The sequence below is a fragment of the Triturus cristatus genome, chromosome 3_1, assembly GCF_964204655.1.
Source record: "Triturus cristatus chromosome 3_1, aTriCri1.1, whole genome shotgun sequence".
NCBI classification, from domain to species: Eukaryota; Metazoa; Chordata; class Amphibia; order Caudata; family Salamandridae; genus Triturus; species Triturus cristatus.
Window position 1 is genome coordinate 1,047,569,167 of NC_140583.1, and position 17,270 is coordinate 1,047,586,436.

The following is a 17,270-nucleotide window of genomic DNA, read 5'->3' on the forward strand; positions in this document are numbered from 1 at the left end:
CTCCCACACCAGCTATAAACAATGCTTTATCATTGTATACAGACATGGCTGGTGTGTCTTCTAACCGTAACCAACCGTCGCAGGCAATGCAGCATAAAACCTCTCCGCCTACATCAACATCTAAGCGCCTGAAACAAGACTCTCCCCCTCCAGATAAATCACCTCCGACTATTTCCTTGGAATTGCTACTAGATGAAATACGCGCACTACGCCCATTTGTGGAAGAAACGAATAACAAAATGCAATTTCTGAAGGAAAAACGGTCCTCAATGGAGGGGAGGGTATCTACAATGGAACAACAACTCTCGGTAGTGCAAGCTGACTCTCAAAGACTTAGTTTGTTGGAGAAAGAGGTTCATAGGCTACAGCATCATACTGAGGATTTGGAGAATCGCAACAGACGGAACAATCTTCGTATTTATGGTCTACCTGAAGCCTTGGAAGGTGATGACCCTGTTGCCTTTTTCACTTCTTTTCTCCCAAAATTACTAGATATGTCTCCGTCAACATCTCTTAATATCCAAAGAGCTCAAAGACTTGGACCTCGTCCTTTGCTCTCCTCAAATTCAACTTCAACTCCAACTTCAACTTCAATTCGACCCCGTGGTGTCATCATCCTCTTCCTGAAATACACCGACTTACTCTCGGACCTTGCTGCTGTTCGTACAAAGCAACTACTCTCTTGGCTTGGTCAGAGGGTTTCTCTATCTCAAGATGTCTCCAACGCTACGGCTGCCCGACGCAATAAATTTCTCAGTCTTCGATCACCTCTCCGTACCTTGGGTGCCCGCCATGACCTCTTTCACCCCTGTATCTTCAAGGTGACTTTCCAAAATCACACTCTCTCTTTTGAGGAACCGGCGGAGCTCAGGGAGTTTATTTACTCCCATTCTTCAGCCAACATGGATACTTCTGATGGTCCTCCCAATGGTTGACATTTATCATTTGACCTCATCTTTTTCTTGGTTATATAGAATGTTCACACAGTTATATATGTTCTAAATTAGTTTATCTATGTTCCTGTTTCTTCCCTTTTCTAACGCTTTGTAGTTATTGAATAAGGACTATCCACTTAAGCTTTTCTCGTCCATAATACACTCATTCTTGGTGTGTTTTCCATGTTATTTCTTATATGTTTACTCTTTCTGTTCTGGTTTACCTGTTACTTCTATGCTCCATTACTGTGCTTCTCCTCTTACTTACTTTCTTCTTTTGTTATCTCTTTACTTCTCTTTCACTTTTTATATTCAAGGTTGTTGCGCTGACTATATTTATGTTTCTGTACTCCTTAATATTTTGTCTGACACTTGTGTATCACCCATTTTCCACTAATTTTTTATGTTTGTCTAACCCCTTTTATATTTATTCAGGTTCCATCTCACATTTTCAAAGTTTAAAGTTTAAAGTTATTGGTCCGTCTACACTCCCCTATTTGTCCTGGTGTGATTTGGACTCCCTGTTCGGACGTTCCATCTTCCGTTCGTCGCCATTGCCCCAGTCTTATCCTGTATTCGTCCCCCTCAGGTATGTTTTTTCAGCCGTCCCTCCTGGATATGTACTGTCTCTCCTTGTATTTCTCCTCTATTCCCTATATTTCTCTCCCCTCTTTCCTAAACCTTTTTCCCTATTCTATGGTCGTTATTCCCCATATTTTCCTGCTGATGCATATTTGGTTCAGTGTAAAGTTTTAATGTTTTCGCACTTGGAATTGTTTCTTCTTTCATTTTTCTATTAATGCATATTTGGTTCTGTATAAAGCTTTAATGTTTTTTCATTCAGAGTTATTTCCTGGAATGTGAAAGGTTTTATTAACCCAATTAAGAGACAGAGAATCCTTTCCCACCTTGCTTCTTATAACCCTGACCTAGTACTTCTGCAAGAGACCCACCTCACTGAAACTGAAGCGTTAAAATTAAAAAGAGGCTGGGTGGGTACAGTTCTATTCTCTCCTTCTACTAATTAAAAAAATGGTGTCATAACTCTATGTCATAAGAAATTGAATTGCAAAGTTTTATCCCAAGAAAATAATGCAGAAGGTAGATGGCTACTAGCTAAATTGTTAATTAATAAAGTTCCTTTAACCGTTTTTAATGTGTATGGTCCTACTGCTCCTTCTGGCCTATTGTTCCACAATAATGTGTCCAATTCCAGAGTGATCTTTTCATACTAGGAGGTGACTGTAACCAAGTTATAGACCCATTTCTTGATCGTGAATCTAAAGTTCGGTTTATTACTACTAAGACCCACAAACATTTTCTCAACACTATTTCCCAAGCACATCTCATTGATTCCTGGAGACTCTCCCATCCTAACTCTTTGGACTTTTTTTTCTCCTCCTCATGCTTCTCTTTCCTGCTTGGACTATATCTTTCTTTCTCAACCCCTCTCCCAAAATCTTCTCTCCTCCTCTATAGAACCTATTCTTATCTCTGATCACACCCCAATAGTAACAGATCTTGATTTCCTCCCTCCACATCCCAAATCCTCTCGTTGACGCTTTAATAACTCTCTCCTCTTAGACCCTTTCTTCTCTTCTTCCTTTCGCTCTTTTGCAACTGAATTCTTTGATCTTAATAGTACTCCCAACTCATCTCCACATATCATATGGGACTCCTTTAAAGCTACTGCAAGGTGCTTTATCATTGATTTCGTCTAAAAAAAATAAAAAAATTTACACTTCTTCGAAACAATTAGTTCTACCAGAATTAATCCGAGCTAAACTCGCTTTTAATAAAACCACTACTGACAATGCGTCCTCTTTGCTTTTGCGTTGTAGTGCTCGCTATTATGGTGGTCGTAACAAGGCAGGGAAGCTATTGGCAAACTATCTCAAAACACGCAAAGACCGTACCCTCATAGATGCTATATATTCCTCCAACGACTCTCTTCTACACAAAGACCAATTCTTAATTAATTCAAACGCTTCTATCAAAATCTTTACACTCCAGAATCTCCTCCTTCTTCTTCTGCCATCCAGGAATATCTTGATAAAATTCCTCCCCTCTTCATCTCATCTTAATCTTCCTGCTCTTGAATCAGATTTGTCCCTGACAGAACTATCCATTGCCCTAAATTCTCTCACCAAAGAGAAGACTCCTGGCTCAGATGGTTTTCTGTTGAATTTTATTTGCACTTTTCTGACCTCTTACTTCTGAAACTTTTAACACTTCTTCATTCTTTCTCTTTAGCTGGTAAAACAGAAGGTACCTTTCAGGAAGCAACAATTTCTTTGATTCATAAAGAAGGTCGAGATCCAAAAAATTGCAAAAATTATCGACCGATATCTTTGGTAAATGTTGATTATAAATTGTTTGCTAAAGTGCTTACTCTACGTTTAGATCCTCTCATGCCTCACCATATTGGGAAGGAACAGTGTGGCTTTGTCAAAGGAAGACATACCTCTGATAATTCTCGGGTTTTCCTTAATGTCCTAAACAAAATTCCCTCTTTATCTACTTCTCTAGCGGCCATATCTGTTGATGCAGAGAAGGCTTTTGATAGAGTAGATTGGTCTTTCTTATTTGCCTCGTTATACTGGCATGGTTTTGGTCCCAAATTGATTTCACGTATCTCTCTATTATATTCTGCCCCCAGAGCCTTGGTATTAGTTAATGGTTGTATTTCATCCTATTTTCCTCTTCAACGCGGAGTTCCTCAAGGATGCCCTTTATCCCCTCTTCTTTTTGTCCTAGCTCTTGAACCCTTTCTGTCTTCTATCTGTAACAATGACTCTATTTCTGGTTTTCCTTTTATTTATCTCCGAACCTGACACTTCTATCTCTCCTTTGCTATTTGAATTTGAATCCTTTTCCCAGGTCTCTGGTTACAAGATCAATTTGGACAAAACAGAAATACTTCCCCTCACTAAATTTTGTCTTCCCCATTCTATCTTGTCCACTGGTTTCGCATGGAATGATTAAAAAATTAAATACTCAGGCATATGGTTTTCCAATTCTATTGCCTCTTCGATTAACCTAAACATGACTGCTGCTTTGTCTCGTATTGATAAATTACTTTCTTCCTGGAATCCCCTTTTTCTTTCTTGGTGGGGTCGATTAGATTCAATTAAAATGATGATCGCCCCTATTTTAATGTATATACTTTCTATGCTTCCTGTCCACATTCCTGCCATATACATGAAACTTATCTATTCATGTCTTTCTAAATTTCTTTGGAAGAATAAGAAAGCTAGAATTGCCCTTTCTTCTCTTCGTAAGACCAAATCTAAAGGTGGTGTGAACTTTCCCGATTTTCGACTTTATCATAACTCGTTTTCTCTTCGTCAAGCCTCGAAATGGCTCTTATCCGAACACTCTCCTTTTACTCCTCTCTAGCTATCCACTGAACAAACTCTATTATTAACATTCTCCCTCAAGGAAATAATGGCTTTTCTGTCACAACTTCTCATATATCCTCCCCCCTGTTTAGACACACTTGTTCTCTTCTAAAGCCTTTAGTTTTATCTAACCCCCTTTCTCGTGATGCCTTCTTGGATTCTCCCATTTTGCATAATTCTCTCATTCTTCTCAATAACAGACCTATCTTCTGGAATTCTTGGAGATCAAAGAACATCATATGGATTAAACACCTTTTTAATGGTCTCTCGACACGTTCTTTTACCGAATTTCAAGCCTTATTCCACTGTTCTCGTTTCTTTTTACATAAGTTTACCACTCTCATGGCAATTATTCTTGATGTATACTATTCTCTTCCCCCCTCATCTCCTACTGATTCCCAAAACTCTCTGCTTAAGCTTCTCCTCTCCTCACCCAAAGCCTCTCTTATATATAAATATTTCTTAGCCCCCAACCCTTATCGAGTTAAATCCAAATTGGAACTTTCCTGGGAGTCTGATCTGGGATGCAAATGGACTATCTGTTTCTGGGACAAACTTTGGTCTAGATCCTTAAAAATCTCTCGCCCTGCCTCTCTTACTCAATCTATGTTTTCTCTATCATAGACTTTATCTTACCCCTGTCTCCATGGCCCGTTTTTCTCCTGACTCAGACTCCAATTGCTGGATCTGTGGTTCCTCCGACGCTAATCCCATGCATCTTCTTTTTCTCTGCTCCTCTGGCTCCAAATTTTGGAAATCCATTTGGTCCTATATCTCTCGTATCTTTAAACTTTCTATCTCTTACTCCATACCCCTACTGTTTACTGGAAGCTTCTCCGACTCTTTATCTATACCTTCTCATAATCATGGTCTTTTTGATCTCATGCTTGCTCTGGCCTTTCAGCACATTACCCTCAATTGGAAAACTCTCACTAATCTTTCTATACAACACTGGTGGAATAGCCTTTGCCACTTTCATAGACTTGATGTTGCCTTCGCCTCCTCCTGCAAACCAACACTTAATAGAGAGTTTTTTTGGTTACTCCTTACTACTTATTTAGATCAGATTGTTTTAAAACATAACTCCTCCTTCAATTCTGAAAATGTAAAACCTCCTTGAATACCTTCTCTCTGTTCTCTTTCTTCTACCATCCAAATTGATTTGATATATGTTATTAATTGATCAATGATTTGTTCACATTTCACTTTGTTATGCAATGTAATATGCATTCTTCTTTTATATTAATATGTTCTCCTCCTTCCTTCCCCCCCTTCTTCCCATTCCTATTCCATTTAAAATCTTAAAAATAGCTTTTATTTCTTTTACTGTACTAGCCATATCTTTTGTTATAATTCTGTTTCAGTATTCGTTTTGTTGCTGGTATTTTTGCCTATTTCTCTCTTTGTTCAATAAAGCTTTTCAAACATAAAAAAAGTCTACTCTATATTCCAAAAACCCTGCATTAAAACCCAACCTTCACTTAAATCCTCTGATTTTCACCTCTCCTTTATTCCTTCAGTGACATTTTCCTACTCTCCATCCCTGCACTCCTTCTCTCTCTGAACACAACCTCTTCTGTCCAGAGGCTGGACTAGGTACTCAAAGCAACCCTGGCAATTGTGTCGGACCCGCCCCCGGAGTGAGGGAGGTGGGCATGGGTAAAGCACTGCTGCTTTTGTTACTGGACACCGATATTGCAGCATTGCTGAAAAACCGTACCCCAGTATCAAAACTAACCCTCACCGCTACAAAACCGCTCTACCCTTCCAGCCTCCCGAAGAAACACCTGATTCCTGGTACAGCCTGTTTGTCATATGTGTTTACCTTACTCTCTATTATTGCATGTCTACAAATTGCCCACACCTCTTTTCAAAGCTCATTCAGGACTCCTTTGAAAATAATACCCCTGCATCCTCTCTAGTTAATTTATCAATTCCACCAACCATCTGCATGAATTCACATACCCCCACTAATGTTCACACTTACGTCCTATTAATTCCTCCCACCACACAAAAACATATGTAACTGCATGCAATGGTGTCCTTGGGAGCACATGATTAATTAATTCCAATAACCAATTATGATAAATAAATACTGGACTAACCACTAACATGGGTTCCCGGAGCATTTTGCTGCCTGGCGTACAGCGCTTCAAAGCCTTGTCAGGGGTAGTAAGTGCTATATAAATACAATTTAAAATTACAATTACAAGAACATACTGCGCTTTTTGATCTTTGCAAACAATGCTCATTTTACAAATGAGCACAAAGCATCATTTCCTACTCATAAGTCAATTTGGGTTGAAGACATCTTTTTATATATGGTTAAGAGTCACCCCCTGTGAAAGAACCAGAGTCTTGACGGCTGAAAGCCGATGTCTAGATGTTTAACATTAGGTAAGGGGTTTCTCGTGGCATGGAGTTTTCCTGCCTTCAGTGCAGGGAGATCAGTTCTGCACAAGATTCACTTATCTTCTGCTCAACTACAAGGTTGCTTTGCCTTTGTGTGATCCCTTCATCTAAAATCCTAAATGTTTCTGGATAAGGACGAAGAATGCCATGCTTGAAAAATCACCAGTACTAGAAGTTGACACCCTGCTAGATGATCACCCTGGACACGGGATAAATATGTAACAATATATTTTCCAAAGGGATAAGTGCCATTGAAGTGCTAGAGTTATTCCTTGAGTTAAGCTTCTCACTAGAACCTCAAATAAAAGGTCACACAGCCACATTAAACTTTTATGGTGCCATTCAGGGTGGCTACAAGGTACACCCACCCAAATTGGCTCTTTTGTGATTCACAAACAAGCTCATAATTCTCACTGAGAATTTGAAAAATGACTACTGAAACACCAAGTTATGTCATTTTCTAACACATACAGGTATATATATGTTGTTGCTCATTTTAGCAATTTATTTATGTATTGCCAATTTTAGGTTTCTGATTTAACCGGTAAATATATGTGCATTGAACTCAGTGTACAGACAATTGGCCTTCAGAGCCACATGTTTATCTCACAAGTGAAACAGTCTGTTTTCAGTGAACTTGGATGGATTTGTCTACTGTTCAAATCACAGTATGGAGTGCAGATTTGGAGTGCCCAGTGACGGTCGCTTTTGGTTTGTCAAAATATTTTTTATGGTTAAATTATAGCTTACTCTGTGACCACCCTTCATTTTTGCCAGTTTATAGGAATCAATGATTGTTTATTTTTTTCTTGATAGCAGAACCCATCACACTTTAAGACTTTCTTGCTGCTTCTTTATGATATCTGCTCCATTTTCTACTAGCAGATCTAGTACTCAAGACACACAGTGGTTTCCAAAATATGGTGGGGAGGGGGTCAAGGTGGTCAAAAGGAATACTGTAGCATCGTTGACGCATGGGGCTGTTGTGTTTGCATTAAGCCTTGCTTGACATATCCCAATACATTACTATGAGACTGCTTTGAGGTTCCCCAATCCATAAGCTTAAGAGGGACAAAAGGTCCTCTAGCCGGTTCATGATGACACTAAAAGAGAACTGCGGTCATGTTCACTCATATTGCTGGTTGGGAAGGGGATCGACTCCAAATTAGCATCATCGACTATTCTTGCCAGGTCAATTCTCATTTGGGATATTTACATTTTAATAGCTCTACTTTTAATATTCAGTTGAGTCCTGATAAAATAAGATAAAATTAGACATCATGGAAGGCCAGTGGTTTTATCCTTGAATCTCATATTTGATGAAACACGAGAATCTACTTTTAAGGATATTAACACCTCTCCACAAGATCCATTTGTAAACACAAAGCACAAATTACAGAGCCCAGCTGGGTCACCATAATAAGTCTTACCCCAGTGAGTGCTCAGAGATCCTTTGGCACTCATATGAAAACTGCATTAGGTAAGCTTGCTCCGAAACACTCTGGGCCCAATTTCGATGAGTGTCGGAAAGGCTCTTACGACACTCATCGTCAGTTTCAATTCCAACCGGCTGATTATGTTACAGCCAGTTGGAATTGAAACCGGCTGGTCATTTCGGCTGACTTCCGATGGGCTCCAGGAGCCCGTCTGCCAGTCGGAGACCGGCCCGTAATCCAAATGGAAGGTGTTTCCACCTTCTGGATTGCGATGCAGGTTTCTGGCAGGGATTCCATGCCAGCCTTTCCGACAAGGAAACCATGTTGGAAAGGGTGTTTGTGGATCCATAGCAGGGCCTTCTTCCATTTTCGGCCTCCAGTTAGAGGCCGAGGGGGCTCCATATGTGCCCCCTTGTTGATCCCTGCACCCACGGGTGCAGGGATGAACACAGACTCCCATTCCTCTATGGGAGCGTGTGTTACAGTCGTATCAAGATTAGACGGTCTGGACCGTCGACCGGAGGTTGGTCGGTCCCATTTCCGCGACGTCTGCCCGACATCGAAATAAGCCCCTTTGTGTGTAAGCAATTTTGCTAGTGGTCTCAACTTCTTCTGCAGACCTTTATGACTAGGCCTATTCCTCAGCCATGATCCATAAAGGATTTTAGTGACATATTCTTGAAAATTGTCCCAGTCCTATAGTTTACCTTGGGATCTTAGGGTATAATCACAGTTTTATGACCCATGCCATAGTACCCTCTCAGGCAGTTACAGCTAAGTTCTTCCTATTGGGGTTTTATTTTTTCTCATTTAATTTTGGAAGGATAGGAAGTTAATAAAGCTTTACAATTTTAAGAACACTTTATTTGCATCCTATATTCTTTATCACAACCCTCAGGCATTTGTATGTAATCTCTTACTTGAAAACTCTTTTTCATTTGGTTCCTACACCTTTGCCTTCTTCCTCTCACTTGAGAGTCTATAAGGTGAATGGTTGCCAAACACATGTCCACAATAGTCCCCAAAGCTTTGTTTTGATCAGTTCTTCTGTTTCAGGACTGAAAAAAGGCCATCACTGCATCTTCTTCCTTTGCCAGTCGTGGACGTTACATGAGGTGCTGTGGTGTCCATAAGGTCCTTGTTCTCATGCCACCATTACACATATCCACTTATTTTCCTATAAGTGTGTTTCTGCTCCTATGGATGCCCTACCTCATGCCTTTAGCAGGGAGGTTACAAACCATCTACTTCATAAGACAATATATCACCACAAATCAATAAGAGTCATCTCCAGAAGAGTTCAATTTCAAACCTAAAATACATCTTTGTTCTATTTCACCCAACAAAAATTAAATTGTGTTTTTATGAAACAGAAAGTGAGACCAGAAAGTGAGATAATATAAGAATTACTATCAATTCAACATGGAGTGACTGAGTAGCATCATACTTTTTTGGTTAAAGGTTACTTACCTGGATATCTGAGGTATGCGTCCGAACAGTTGTATGTGATTCCATGGCATGGCTGGGCAAGGAAAACCAACAGCAGGGCAAAAAAGGTCCTCATACTTGTGCCCCTCCCAGAGGCATCCTGGAATTCAATGAAAACAGAACAGTTGAATTTGGAGCGTATCAATCAAAAGCTACTCAAGCAAAAGTGACTCAAGTCTAACTCTTTAACCTTTACCCTTAGCAAGCTTTGTGAAGTTGCTCTCAAAACTTTGCAAGCTTTACAATACATGTGCAAAGTTTCTGAATTTTAAACTGCAAGTAAGAAAATCTGCAGAAATAGGTTTGGGGGGTTGGGGAAAAACATAAAAAACTCACTTGTTTTGGGTGAATCTTCTGGCAAAATCACTGTGGAAGAATATTCTTTTGCTGGAAGACGTTTGCATTTCCTCCACTACTGATAATAATTCTGAATTTTTCTGAAGTATATTTTTGATGTCCTGCACTGCTATGTCTCTACAAAGAGCATAAACTGAGATTTTTGTGCATGTTGGTGAACTGCACTGTACCCCTGTTAGACCTGTCAGCCCTTTGGCAGTTTCCTCCTCATTTTTTATTATTTTTGTCCCTTGTCCCCTTCTCATTTTTTTTTTCTGTCTACCAAACTTTTTAGGTGCTAATGTAGAGGTTCTGGGCGCCTCACCCTCACTACCTGAGGGAAAGGCGCAAGGTGCTCCTCTGAGGAAAATAGATGAGGTAGGTGAAATTCACAAAATGGTGGCTCCAACTGTCACCTCAGCACCTGGGCCATGACTGTCATGAGAGATTCCGGAACCTTCCGGGTCCCTCTGGCAAGTCAGACCCAAGGTGATAAATAGGGGTGACAGGAGGGCAGCCATTTTAGGTGAGAAGAGACTGCGTGGTAATCAGGAGTAAGGCGCCTGTGTGAGGAGGTGGTTGTACTTGGGAGGAAACGGACTGATCTACGGATCTGCACAAATTCCCAATCCTAGTGACATCATCCCTAACCTTGCGACCGGTCCCTGAGCGCAGTCAGTGATCTGGTTGAGCAGCGTTACTGGGGTTCTCACACTTGGCCAGAATCCCCCAAGGAGACCCAGGATTGCTGGCTGGGATCATTCCATCCCGCATACCTTCTTGGTTGAAGCGGAAGAAGTAGACTGGCCATGGCAATGACCCTTCATCCCTAATCAAGGAGGAGAGGTTTGCATCTGTAGCTAGAAGGGCCGTGACATTCCAGACAACTGCACCGGAGAGCTCCCGGCGGCGTCTAGTACAGCCCCCCCCCTACTGCTTCCCGTTATACTACTTTGCCGAGTTCCTACCTGGTATGGACCCCGCCACCACCCAGTGATCGGCAAGTGGCCAGTTACCCACTGGAAGGGCTCGCTGATGTCCCGAGTGCTGAAGGGGTGAGGGGCTGGGAGCCAGCGACACCGCCGATCGTCTGAGGAGAGTTACGCCAGGAAGGAAGGAGGCGTGACTGACTCAGAGGCCACCGTCCTCCGATCACATGGAGAGGGGCTGAAGCGCCGCCCTTCCCTTTCCGTAAAGTTGTGGAAAACCGCGCCCCGAGCCTGCGTCGGAAGGCGGTGAGCAGGCAACTTCCAGGTCCCCGGTCTGTATCGACACAGTGTCTGGCTGACAAGAGGCCGTAGAGGGGGAAAGCCGGTATTGTGGAGAGCGCTTGAGTGTGGATCATCTTCCCGGAGGGGAACTCCCATTAGGTTACTCATCGGGGGTCGGGGTTGGTGGGAATTACCTGATTCTCATCCCCGTGGGGAGCGATCACTTCATCGGCGTGAGGCCCGACTCTCACAACGTAAGAGAACGCAACTCCAATTCCGGCTGGACTCCGAGAACAGAGGACACCGGGACTGAACAGTAAGCTGGGCAATGAGTGAGGAGGGAAGGGGGAAGAAAGAGAGAGTCCAGAGTAACACGTAGCTAAGTTCAGTCATTGTCGTGATTGACCCCTGTAAATCTCTCACACGCAAAGTTCCCGGATAGACAACAGAGACATCTATGCGAGTAACGCCTTGGTATTGTGGAAATGAAATGTTGGGAATAATTGTAAACCTCCAGTTGCCAGGGTGATGGAAATGCCGATAATGTATGCCTTGTTAGCGGGTGGTGAAATAAGTTGCTATGGTGCCTAGAGGTCACCTGCTAAAGACCGTGAACAAAGTGAACCTCGCATTTACTGCCAACTGTAGTAGTCATTGAGTAGAGGACAACCTTAAGGTCCAGAAAGGACAGTTAAGGGAGCCCGGTTCAGTAGAATGTTGTAAAGACTATGAACCATCTGATGTACCGGGGAATGTAAATGCTTTGAGAAGCGTGTCTAGGTGGAATTAAATTGACGCTCCAAGAGCATAGAGTTGGGGTTGGGCAACAATGGTGGGGTGAAGATGAATGCTACATTGGGGCAACGAATATCAAACTAAATGTATTGAAATGTTTCATTCAAAGAAATGAGGTTGTTTTACCACAGTTAAAAAAAGAAAGGATAAAGACTCCTGGTAATCCTTAACATTAAACAGTGTAGTGTCTTTTTTTTTAGTAGAGTGCGCTAGATTGCGGACTGAGTAGGATGCAAGCACGAGACGCTATGTTGAGAGGTATGCCTGTTAACTTGAGCCAAGCTACCCCCCGGACCTAGGTCCAACAACCCCATTATGTAATGTTTTCCTAATTTAAATAATTCTCTTTTTTCCTTATTTAAGACCAAACCTGTACTTGCAGACACTCCCTACTCTCTGGCTGGCATTGGCTGCTGTTCATTGCTAAACATTCCTAAGGTAAAACAGTCCACATCCTCAGCAACATTTTTATATTCCAAATAAACCCTGAATCATTCCAATTGTATAATGATTCTCATTCATTCTGTAGGTACAGGCTTAAGGCGCTTCTGCTTGCTTCCACCCAATGTTATGGTTTAAATCATGTTTCTTCAAGTCCTATGTGGAAGAAAACGTCCCTGCAGGTCAAGGTGGTGTTTCTTCGTTATATCACACAGTGGGGGAGTGCTGGTTCCCACATGACAGCTTCCATGTGCACATTGGAGCCTTTCACCTGCCTGTGGTAGAGATTCTCACTGTGGGATAGTATGCTAGCCAAACGTTTTCCAAGCAGATATACAGATTATTTCACCGAGCCTCCTTTTTGTTCATTATCAAATATGAGAGCACCTCTCTATGAGAACATCTTTCTTGAGTTTTATTTAATAGCCCATAATGCCACTCCATCTACAATAATAATCTAAGCAACATGTACAGTACACTGATAGACTTGGACCTAGTTGCTTCAGTTTTAAGCCCTGAAGTGTTCATCAGTGACGCTCGCCACAAAGTGAGATACGGTCAGCAGTCTCACTGACCCCTTCCTACTCTCTGAGTAAGGGACTGCCGCCTCCTCTCATTGGCTGAAGCAAAGTTAGCTAATGAGAGGAGGCGCCAGGACCAATCCTCCAGCAACCACCAAGGGTTCCTTTCCACCACCTGCGGTCACCGCTGCGTGTCGTACGTTTTTCTTTTGCATGTGTGTGAATGTACGTGTATTAGTGCTTGTGTGCTGTAAATGGGTGTGTGTATGTGAATGTGCTTGTAAATGGTGGGTGTGCATGAGTGCGCATGTAAATGTGAGGATGCATGTGTGTGCGTGTGGTCACCCGCCCCCTGCCTGCCGAAATTAGTGGCAATTACTGCTACTGCATTGTCATAGAGGCGGGGGCAGGCATCTTTCTCAGATCATGTTTAAAATTAATAATTACTTCTCAATGCAGAAATATAGTCTGATGAACTACTGAGAATGTTTAAGTGTTTTAAAGAATTTTTGAATTTTGAAGACACTTTATCACATTCTAACATCATGTTTGTTGCAAGACTTACATATCAAATATTTTCAAGGATTGGCCTGTATACGAGCTCTTTGAGCCAACACCGACCCTTGGCTCAGTTGTGGCTCGCCTCGCCCTGTTAATTTTTTCAGCTCACCCACCTCTGTGTTTACAACCTAAGTGCACAGTGTGACATGAACAATTATGTCACATTCGAATTTCGTTGTCCTTCCACTGTCTTGTGCCAGCTCTCTCTGTAGACATAATAGAAATACTTCAGCCTGCTATGTCTCTAAAATGCATGCCATAATCTTTTAGGTGTGTTTATTTAGACGAAAAGACAATATGTTGACATCCAAAAGATATTGAAAATAGCAGCTATTAAAATTATATCTACGAATGTGGTAAAATAAGCATTTTTAATGGCTTCTTCAAATTGTGGTATTTTTAAGTCTTGCATACCGACAACTTAAGCTGTCTGTTTTCGAAGAACTATTGTGTTTATTACAATAAAAAATATAAGTAAATATGTAAATAACCCGAGGGAGTAAAAAGCGAGAAAGGCCATTGTGTTTTGAGTACCGCTAACGGGAGGCTTGGACCCTATGCAACACTATGCGACACTACGTACTGCCGTAGGAGGAGGAGGCCACAGGAGGAGGTCGCAGACATGGTTCTCAACCTCCTGGCCCTTTCAAGCTGTTTCAGACCATGGGGTCCACGGGGGAATACAGGGGGTTTGACATCCACCACCACAGGTCCTCCCTTACTCACCGAAGGAGTTCTGAAGAGAATTTACGGCTTCGTGACTGTTGACCAGGCGCGGCGGATGAGGCTTTGGGGGCATGGCCCGCTTTGCAGCGAGTGCTGTTTTTGGCTGTTGGTGTCAGCCGTTACAGTCGCAGACTTGCCCCTCTGAAAGGCAGTCAGCCCCCGTGGTGGGGTGAAATACCCCTGATCATTGATATTGGCCATTGAGACTACTTTCTAAGGAAGATTTACGCTTTTACCCCCAAGAGACTCAAACGACTCTGCCCACCTTTTGACAAAGTGTTCTCTTGCCGCTCCCTTATGTTCTGTTGAAGACTACTCTGCAGGGGAGGTGAGGCGGTGCTGGAGGAGTGCTGGTGGGGCCTGCCGAACTGAGATTTGGGAACAATTTGCAGCACAGAAAAAAGCATGGTGGGAAGTGCAGATTGCACCGAAGGTATGCTGATGTGAGAAACAACAAGAAGGTTACACTACTCAGTCCTGGCTTCGAATGGCGTGACGCAGCTTTAGACGCTGTTGACAGAGGTTGAGGCATGATTGGTGCGGGAGTGGTCTGACCAGGTTCAGGTGCGACTTGCACTTCCTGAGAAGCTCCCCCGCCTCGGGCCCAGTTGTTGTTAATTGTATACCTTCCTCACGCACTCATTACTCAAATAAACGCCAGGTGCTGCTGAAGCTCAATTTACAAGTACATCCAGCCGCAAGTCAGAATGAGATCAGGAAAGGTACGTGGGATACCTAAGCTCAAGGCCATCTTGAAAGCCCAACGACAATAGGTGCCTCGCTCCAACACTTATTGAAGGAGGAGCAAGATATAAACCTTGCCCTGGGATAAGAGGGGCAGCAAATGAATAAATCAGTCATCCTCTTTTCGACTAAGTTCAGTTCAAAAATTTTTATTCGGTATATACAACAACCATAAAAGCACAATAAGTTCAAAAAGAGATTCTAAAAAAGAAAGAAAAAAGAAAACGAAAAAAAAAACAGTGTCCGCCATACAATAGACGATCCAATTAGTTACATATAAATCAGTTGACCAGCACAATACCGTGTCTTACATCAATTGCTTTTTGTATATATGACGCGACATAAAAACATATACCCGGATAGAGCAGTAAGTAATTTCATAGCACATTATATTTTATGAAAAGTGGTTTTAAATAAAAATGTCTAAAATGCAGATAAAAGTTGCAAAAGAGCAAAAAGTGCAAAGTGCATTGTTTTGATTGCTCATCACAAGGACACAGGGTAGTGGGAAGCATTTTCATTGTAGAGAATGCGACTAGGTGATGTACCTTTCCTAATCGTAATCTAATCAGAACAAAGCGATGGGAGGGCTTGGTAACTGTAGACAGATAATCTTGAAAACCCATTCCGTGTTCAATCGTTTGGTAAAATGAAAAATGTGGTTTGCTTCCCTACTACATTCATGCAGATCTCTTTTTTGTGGGACAAAAATGTGTCCTTTATCTCCTGTTTAGGTAAAGTTATCACCTCTCCTGGGTTGGCATGGAGCTGGAACTTAAATAATTCACTATATTAATCAATAATATATTTTAACCACGGGATATGTAAACTTTTATCCAGGAGGAGGCAATCCTTGATAATAGTTTCAGTAAATTTAGTTTCGTCTTTGACCCAAATCGATCTCCATAATAGTAGTGGTTGCATAGAGATCAGATCGGATAAGTAATCTATACATACTTCTTGATGAGTTATTTCAATAGATGCTGAGGTAGGTAAACTTAAAAGACGTCTTAAAAAAGAATTTTCTTCTTGTAAAATCTGGATACAGTTGTAGCCCCACACCCCTGCACCGTACAAGGCGATTACGACACACCTAGCCTTATATATATATCTACCATATCTTTTATACGGCGGTTGCCTAGCTTTGATGCAAATCGAAAAATCCCATGTGTACTTTTAGTCATCTTTGAACGGACGTTAGTTAATTTGTGCATCCAGTTCCCATTGCCTGAGTATGTTATTCCCAGGTAGCTAAAATTGTTGACGGTTTCCACTGGGGTACTGTCGATATAAGAAGTTTTGTTTTTCTTGGGATTAGGGCCACACACCATAGTAAATGTTTTTGTTTTAGTACTTAGCAATTTCCTTCTAGCAATAAAAGTCCTAAATTTGTCCATTAATCGTTGTAGGTCAACTGGGGTTCTAGAGAGTTCTATCATCTGCATAAAGCATAATCGGTATAGGACTACTAGCAATTTGGGGGGCATCCACCTACAACAATCAAAGGGCTTTGTTGACCTCATTTATAAATAATGAAAAAGCTGTGGTGCTATGATGTAGCCCTGGTGGATACCTGTGCAAAATTTGGTGTGCACTCACCACGCTGCCCGTATCGAACTTTTGACAGTGTCTCATATAACCTTGCGAGGAAGAAAATTATAGGTTTTGGAGCTCCAAGGTTAAGCAAGGATTGGCCACAAAATAGCATAGTCAACGAGGTCAAAGGCACTGCTAAGGTCTGCAAAGCATAAATATAATCTCCCCTGCTTTGCATCTGTATATTTACCTATTAAAAGTTCGAAATTACATTGCTGTATTGTTCCTAGCCCTTTCCTGAAACCATATTGCACTGGGAAGAGTATCTCATTTTCGTTGGCCCACTCTTCTAGTCTCACCAGTAATACTTTGCTCATCACCTTTACTGATGAGTCAAGGAGCAAAATGGGGCGATAGTTTTCAGCTTCCGATTTATTGCCTTTTTAAAAAATAGGAATAATAACTGATTGACCCCATGGCAACAGTGTAGACTCTGTCACAGCGGTATTAAAAACTCTGGTAAGGATGGGGCTCCATAAATCTGTTACTGCTTTATAGACGTCTCACCCAGCCACACACCCACTCACCCAGCCACACAAATCGATCTGGAAGAGGCCATACCATCTACAAGCCCACGACCCTCACTTTAAAAAAGGAAACGTAAGCGATTGAGAAAATCTAGAAAAAAGAAAGATGAAGAAATTTCCAATGGCGCAATTTCTGCTAA

At 41.8% G+C, this 17,270-nt stretch overlaps 1 protein-coding gene across 1 annotated transcript in view; it reads right to left on the reverse strand.

The window, feature by feature from the left end:
* Positions 1–17,270, reverse strand: part of LOC146861488 (zona pellucida-like domain-containing protein 1) — a 240,240-nt gene that overhangs the window by 193,522 nt on the left and 29,448 nt on the right. Inside the window, exon 2 of the mRNA XM_085645813.1 lies at positions 9,655–9,772. Coding sequence (XP_085501939.1) covers positions 9,655–9,748 — 94 coding nt within the window. The 5' untranslated portion in view covers positions 9,749–9,772. The remainder of the gene's footprint in view (positions 1–9,654; positions 9,773–17,270) is intronic.